The 7,799-nt window shown below is 45.5% G+C and overlaps 1 protein-coding gene across 2 annotated transcripts in view; it reads left to right on the top strand.

Moving 5' to 3' along the window:
* Fetub (fetuin B) overlaps nucleotides 1-7,186 on the top strand; it is a 13,420-nt gene extending 6,234 nt beyond the window's left edge. For both annotated transcript variants that reach the window (XM_075968031.1, XM_075968025.1), the window contains 4 exons: nucleotides 1,347-1,510; nucleotides 2,148-2,246; nucleotides 5,167-5,250; nucleotides 6,578-7,186. In XM_075968031.1, the coding sequence (XP_075824146.1) occupies nucleotides 1,347-1,510; nucleotides 2,148-2,246; nucleotides 5,167-5,250; nucleotides 6,578-6,949 (719 nt within the window). In that variant the 3' untranslated portion in view covers nucleotides 6,950-7,186. The remainder of the gene's footprint in view (nucleotides 1-1,346; nucleotides 1,511-2,147; nucleotides 2,247-5,166; nucleotides 5,251-6,577) is intronic.
* Nucleotides 7,187-7,799: the final 613 nt, after the last annotated feature.

The raw sequence follows: 7,799 nt of genomic DNA, 5'->3' as shown, positions 1-7,799 counted from the left end.
AGGGCCCGAGAGCCTGACTTTCTAACAAGCTCCAGATGACCAAATGCTGCTGCTGCTTCCTTGGAGTGAGGAAGCACCAGAGCAAACACTGCACAAGCCTCAGCTTATAGTGTGAACGCAGGACCAGTCTGGAGTAACTCAAAGGGGATGAGGCACCAGTGGCAAGCTGTGGACCCGGCTCTCCCAATGTCTTCCTCCATCCCCAAATGTCTGTTAATTAAGACAGTGGAGTTCCTCTGAAAATACTTCAAGGCGAATGCTCTGGCTTGATGAGCGCCCATCTGCCATCTCCAGCGCCTCCCAAAGAGCCTGTAACTGTGCCGATGGTGTCGCCATTTTCTGTAGCCTCCTGGTGGTGTTAATTTTCTGACTCACTTGCGTTTTCTAACCAAAGGTGGTATGTTCCCGCCATCATGACATCATCTACTGATGTGTTAGATTTTATTCTTGGTGTTATGGACCACAGAGAAATAAGTCATGGCAATAATGAAACACCAACCTTTCAAAAGCCCCTGTCTACAGGAGCAGCCCTCAGGAAGGGCATTGAATTAGGGAGGAAACTGAAGTGTTCACTGTTTTGGCACTGAAATACAATGTTGTCATGCACAAAGAACCTAAGCACTGTGTAACTGAGTTGCAAAAAAAAATTTCATGATGTTTTAAGTATATTTAAAATTTTGTGTTGGGCCACATCCATTGCTCTCTCTGACTCTATGCAGCCCACAGACTGTTGTTTGGGCAAGTCCTGTGTGCTTCTGAACAAAATCCCAATAACGAACGAGTCCATTAGAGCTGAAGAGTATCTCACTTGGATGTATTTTTGATTACAAAAGTAATAATGTGCAGAGCCCAGGCATTAGCTCAGGTGGTAGAGGGTTGGTTGAGCTTGCATGAAGCCCTGCTTTGATCCTAGCACCATAGAAGTCAAGCAGGAGGGCCCATGTCTGCAAGCCTTGCCCCCGGCAAGAAGATCAGGAGGTAAAGGGCCCCTTTGATTACACAGGACAACCTGGGATACAGGAGACCTTGTTTCAAAAAGGAAGAGCGGAAGGGAAGTGGGAGAGAGGAAAGGAAAGAGGAAGGGAGGGAGGCAGGTAGACAGGCAGGTAGGCAGAGAAAAAGAAAAAGTACTACGACCACTAACAATCATACTGCCAACTAAACGCTTTCTCAGAAAAATGTCTTTCTCTCTGCAGCCTTGCCAACAACCCTGGGTATTATCGCTTTAGTTCAGTCTTTGGGTATTATCGCTTTAGTTCAGTCTTTGCTTATGGCAGAGTTGTGTGGTTATGACTCTTATTAGGACTGAAAATTAATACTGTTTAAAAAACTGTTCTCATCAATAGTTTCTCGAAGTGAGATTAATACCATGTGTCCTGACTGCCCGGGCCCCATTGGCTTGTCGAACTCCGACGTTATGGAAGCTGCCACAGAGTCACTTGCAAAATTCAACAGTGAGAACCCCTCAAAACAGTACTCAGTCGTCAAAGTCACCAGGGTTACTAGCCAGGTAAAACTCAAATGCCCAGATCAGCTACACGGACTGTAGCTGCAGGTCTTAGGTCAAGAGGAGACCGTGTAGGCCTCCTGTCTGCTTAGACCCTGACATCCTCTCTCTCCAGCCCCACATCTAATAGATCTGCTGTGCACCATTCATGGCACAGCTTCTGTTTCTCCTCAGAAGTTCTACGAGTATCAGGTGACTTGGTTCTATTTTTCCAACAAAGCAAGAAGAACAGATTCATGGTCTCATGAAGGGGGGGGAGGATATGAGTGCACTGAGTTCTGACTGATTATGGACCATTTTTAGCAAGACAACTTTTATGAGTTATGGACTAGGAGGCTCATTTATATTTCAATTGTGTTATTTCTCTTATATAAATAAATATATAAATGTAAGACAAAAAGAAAATAAGCTAACTGGAGAAAATGTTTAGGACACCTTCTACATCCATAACAGGCACTGACGTATGTTCTCTAAATCACAGAATTGCTGATATGGTTTGGTGTCCGTGGGGACTTTTAGGAGCAGTGGGTTTATGTATTACAGTGCCTTGGTTTGTGTGTTCTATAGAAGAACATTTGCCAAACATTCGTTATTTTTCTGGGGTAAGGTTTGTAATGTCTTAACTCTTCTTTCATGGCAGTGGGTGGTCGGCCCTTCTTACTTTGTGGATTATTTGATCAAAGAGTCACCATGTACTGAATCCCAGGCCAGTTGTTCGCTCCAGCCCTCTGACTCTGAGGTAAGTGCTCCCAACTGTGCTCTCGGTGGTCTGTATAATCTGTTTGTGCTCACAGATCGGTCACAGATTACCCTGGAGGCGTCACAGGGCATGGGGTGCTTCCCCAACCCTCAGGTCATTAGAAACTGGGCTGATGGGATTTATTTGATTCTAAGAGTGATTTTCATCATCAGTGTAATACAATTGCAAAAGAAAGAAAGGAAGGAGGAAGGAAAGAAGGAAGGGAGGGAAGGAAGGAGGGAGGAAGGAAGGAAAGAAAAGGGGAAGAAAGGAAGGAAGGAAGAAAGGAAGGGAGGGAGGGAGGGAGGGAGAGAGGGAGGGAGGGAGGGAGGGAGGAAGGAAGGAAGGAAGGAAGGAAGGAAGGAAAGAAAGAAGGAAGTCACAAGAGGACATGAAATACGGCATGGTGTTCCATGTTCCGTTCTTTGGACCACTCTTCACAAAGGAAAGACTAAGTGAGGAGGCACCCCAAAACTATCAGAAATATACTGGAAATGTAAATCAGTGTGGTGTCTTGGAGCACAACTGGGTAAAGCTCTCTTGAGTTCTCTATTAAGATGAGGTTCATGCACCGTAGATTTACCCTTGTAAGGTAGATAATTCCATTTTGTAGTATATTCACAGACCTGTGCCACCATAGCCCCTTCATAATTTTTAAATAATTTTATTAGCTCTCAGAAGAAACCCCATCTCCTTTAAGTCAGTCCCCATTGCTGCCCTTGGAAGGCCCTGGAAACTGTGAATCTGACTTCTGTCTCAATAGCTTTGTTCATTTAGAGAGTGCATACAAAGGGAAACATGAAGCCTGAAAAGAGGGGTGTGGGTAGAGAGATTTGTTTTAAAACGAACCTGAAACGATTAACTCCATCAGACTAGCCAGCGTGGGTTGACACCAAAGTGCAGGCACTGCGGTCCCCTCCACTGCGGTGCAGTGGAGTAACCAGCTGTTCTTGCCACAAGCATCTGCAGTTTCTCTAGAATGTTCTCTGAGCCGTGGGGATGAAGAGCAGAAAGGAAAGCTGGGGTACAGTGCTGCATTAATGATTTTTCACCTTGACGAATTTTTGATCTTTCCTTCATGTGACCCAGAGAAGGATATAGAGTATGTTCGGACAACCTGCTCAGATGTATTTTGGTAAATTTTATGTGAATATGCGTAAGAGTTCTTCTTTGGAATTTGAGGCACCATTTTATTGCAAGAGTTCACTTTTCCTTGAAAATGTTCCCACACTGTGACCTTAGAATAATTCTTCGAGGGTGTCTTGGTTACGTTGCAATTGCTGTAATAAGACACCATAACTGAGGAAATGTATAGAAGGTAGAATTTATTTGGGGTTTACAATTTCAGAGGATTAACATCCATGGCTGTCATGGCGGGGAACAGGGTAACGAGGAGGTAAGCATTTTGCTGGCGCAGTAGCTGAGAGCTTACATCTTGATCCACAGGTAGGAGGCAGAGAGAAGTGGAAATGGTGACACACCTCCTCCAACAAAGCCACACCTTCTAATCCTTCTCAAACAGTTCCACCAACTGGGGACCAAGCATTCAAATATGAGCCCACAAGAGACATTTTCATTCACACCACCACAGAAGGATTTACTTTAAGGAAGAGACTAGAGATATATGAAAAGATAGTTTCAATATTTGTTAAAAAATAGATTCAATCTAGTTGTTTGACAAGACACTGTATTAAATAGAAAGAAATACTAGCTAGCCCTAGCCATTATAAAGATAATCGTCGAAACAAATAACAACAAAGAAAAATAGAAGACTATCCAATGCCATATAATATTTTTACTATATATTGTTTAGTGGTAAAATAGTTCTAAATATCATATTCAATATGATCTTAGTGCTTTAAAAGAAAATCCATATGCACAGGGAAAGAATTGGAAGAAAAGGATCAAAGGATTGTAGGTAATGAGAACCATTCATGGAGTTACAGGTCATGTTTCATTTTATTTATGTAGTTCTAAATAATAATTCATTCCAGTAACAATTTTGGAAAAGTAATTTTACTTTTAAATAGACAGAAAGGTAAGGAGCTGAGAGTGGTTTTGCCTCAGAAGACAACGAAACTTCATTCAGAAAACAACAAGGGCTGCTGTACAGAAGAAACCAACCTTCCTAACTGAAACAAGGGCAGACCCAGGGTCAGGCAGTGGGCAGTGTGTAAGGGCAGACCCAGGGCCAGGCTCTGTAAGGGCAGACCCAGGGCCAGGCTGTGTAAGGGCAGACTCAGGGCCAGGCTGTGTAAGGGCAGACCCAGGGCCAGGCAGTAAACACTGTATAAGGGCAGACCCAGGGCCAGGCTGTGTAAGGGCAGACTCAGGGCCAGGCTGTGTAAGGGCAGACCCAGGGCCAGGCAGTAAACACTGTATAAGGGCAGACCCAGGGCCAGGCAGTGGGCAGTGTGTAAGGGCAGACCCAGGGCCAGGCTGTGTAAGGGCAGACCCAGGGCCAGGCTGTCTAAGGGCAGACTCAGGGCCAGGCTGTCTAAGGGCAGACTCAGGGCCAGGCTGTGTAAGGGCAGACCCAGGGCCAGGCTGTCTAAGGGCAGACTCAGGGCCAGGCTCTGTAAGGGCAGACCCAGGGCCAGGCTGTCTAAGGGCAGACTCAGGGCCAGGCTGTGTAAGGGCAGACCCAGGGCCAGGCAGTGAACACTGTATAAGGGCAGACCCAGGGCCAGGCAGTGGGCAGTGTGTAGACACAGAATGGACTTCCTAAAATTGTTCCCGTTGCCAGAAGCAAGCTGGAGTTGGTTGTTTTTCGAGAATTCAGAGGAAACTCACTTGGAGCATGCTCTCTCTATAGGCAGGAGTAGAAAGCATGGAGCAGCTGTGTGTCTACACAAGCAGAAAGCGAGAGCGCTGCTCACCGGTAACTTTAATACTCACGTGACGTATTTCTTTCTTTTAGCCCGTCGGTCTTTGCCACGGTTCTCTGATCAAAGCTCCCGAAGGAAAGATTGTCTCTGTGAATTGTGAGTTTTTCGAATCTAAGGTATTTATCTCTTTTTTAAATCTTATTGTTATTGTGTGGTTGCACAATATAAGTGCATGAACACATGTACCACGGCACATATGTAGAGTCAGGGGACAACTTGGTGCAGTTTATTCTCTTGTTCACCTTTATGTGGGTTCTGGGGACCCAAACGTGGGCCGCTGAATGTGCAGGAGCATGCCTTTCCCTCACTGAGCCCTATTATTCTAACCCCATGTGTTTTTCAAAGAAATCAGATGATCCATCTCTAGGCGCCTGTGCCCCACCCCCTTTCTGTTTTCCCAAGATCCAGGGTCACGTTACTCTGGCTATCTGAGCCCATCTGGAAAGGAGAGAAAGTTATCCTGCTGTCTTAGTCACCGTGTGGTCCTGTGGGATAAGGGAGAACACTCGGGATCAGGGAATTGCAAACTTACAGAGCTTCAGTCTTCAAGGTGCTAAATTCAGTATCAGGGAGACCTCTCTCATCTCAGGGAGACTCACTTCCACAAAAAATGTCCAATCCCTCTCCACAATACTAAGTATTTATTAGGGGTAGCCCGATCCAGTCAGACAGGCTGCCTGGGTTTCATCCATGCTCTGCCCCTATAAACTGGCACCTACCTACCTGTCTAGGTCTTGCTACCCTCATTGCTTGCCTGTTCTGACCCCTAAGAGGGATCGATGAGAGGACTTGGATGGAGGGCACTGTATCAGGCCTGGCACAAACAAACAAGAAAAGAGGCCACCTGCAGCCACTCCTGGGAGCAAAGGCAACTTGCTTGGGACTAAATAAATCTTTAAGGCCCTCTGAACCACTGCTCTAAAAGGCAAGGCCTGCTGACCCATTTCTGCAGGCCTTGGTTCCACTTGGCCCCTCCTTGCTTTGTTTTGAAACTTTGCAGCAGGAGACCCAGCCCTGTAGCTCAGCAATTCTCAATCTGTGGGTCAAGACCCCTTTGGGGGAGTTGAATGACCCTTTCACAATGGTGGTCTAAAACCATTGACAAACACGGGTACTTGCATTATTCATAACAGTAACAAAATTACAGTTATGAAGTAGCAATAAAAGTCATTTTATGGTTGGGAGTCACCACAACCTGCAGAACTGTATTCAGGGGTTGCAGCATTAGGAATGTTGAGAACCACTGCTGTAGCTGGGTTCTGTTAGCATTTAGAAGTCTGTCATCCCAGCAGTCAGAAGACTTGAGGCAGGCAAGAAGGAATTTGAGTCTTGGCTATTCAAGACCATGATACAAGTGCACAGTCGCAAAAATTGCTTTGCCTGGTGCTGAATGTGGCAGAGCATTTCTGTAGAATTCTGCATTTAAAAGCATTGTTATTTCAGGCACGGGGCTCGGGAGGTGAGAACCCTGCTGTTAGCCAGGAGTCCAAGAAACTTCATCAGAAAAACACAGACCCCTCCAGCTCCCCCTCTGTAACTGCGCCAAGAGGATCTGTCCAGCACCTCCCTGACCTGAATGATGAGAAGCCCAGAGACACCAAGGACGTAAAAGGCACCAAGAGTCCTGTAGAAGCCTTCCCCGTGCAGCTGGATCTAACCACGAATCCCCAGGGGGACACCGTGGATGTTTCCTTCCTCTACTTGGAGCCTGAGGAGAAGAAACTAGAGGTGCTGCCTTTTCCTGGGGAGCAAGGGCGCTCTGCTGAGTGCCCAGGGCCTGCAGAGGGGACCAACCCTCTGATCCTCCCACCCTGAGAGTCACATACAGGGCCCCCCATGGGGATGTGGTCCCTGCACCAGATGAGAGGTGGTGGGAATGAGGAGACAGATGATCATATGTTGAAATGCTAATAAAATACATCTTCTGAGAATCATATACAGGGTCCCCCATTGGGATGTGGTCCCTGCACCAGATGAGAGGTGGTGGGAATGAGGAGACAGATGATCATATGTTGAAATGCTAATAAAATACATCTTTTTATTGCTTCTTGATCACAATGTGTTGGCTGGAAATGAAATGAGATCCCCACTTTGGGCCACATTGGTCAGGTTCTATGTGCTAAATGATACCCTGTACAAATTGCTCAGACTCCAACTACCTTTTTGTTTCTCTCGCTCTCTTTCCTTTAACCTTTTAAACATCTTTACTCATGTAGAACTGACATGATACACACAAACCAGAATAGCTATAACACCACTAGATGGTTTAATCTGATGGGTCTATTGTGACATATAGAGCCTACTGTTCTCCCAAATGCTCTTTGTCTAGCTTGTGACTATGACTTCTGTCTCTGGCGACTTTTCATCTGGGTTTTTAAATTTTATTTTTGATGATAAAAGAGCAATGTTGTTAGATGAAATACTATAGATGCCCTCCAGCTTTCTTTTAAAAAATTATTTAAAAATATTTTATGGAGTATATTGCTTCCATTCCCGAACTCTTCCCTACTTTATGTTCTTTCTTGCTCTTGAAAAAGCAGGGGCACGCACGCACACACACACAAAGTCAATCTTCCCCTCAAAGGCTCAAAACAAACAAACAAACAAACAAACAAAAACAGCAAAGAAAACCATGGAGTCCATTTTGTGTCTGTTAACTACCCCT

This window comes from Microtus pennsylvanicus, chromosome 1 (genome assembly GCF_037038515.1).
Source record: "Microtus pennsylvanicus isolate mMicPen1 chromosome 1, mMicPen1.hap1, whole genome shotgun sequence".
In the NCBI taxonomy this organism is placed as follows: domain Eukaryota; kingdom Metazoa; phylum Chordata; class Mammalia; order Rodentia; family Cricetidae; genus Microtus; species Microtus pennsylvanicus.
This window is presented reverse-complemented; position numbering and strand designations above follow the sequence as displayed.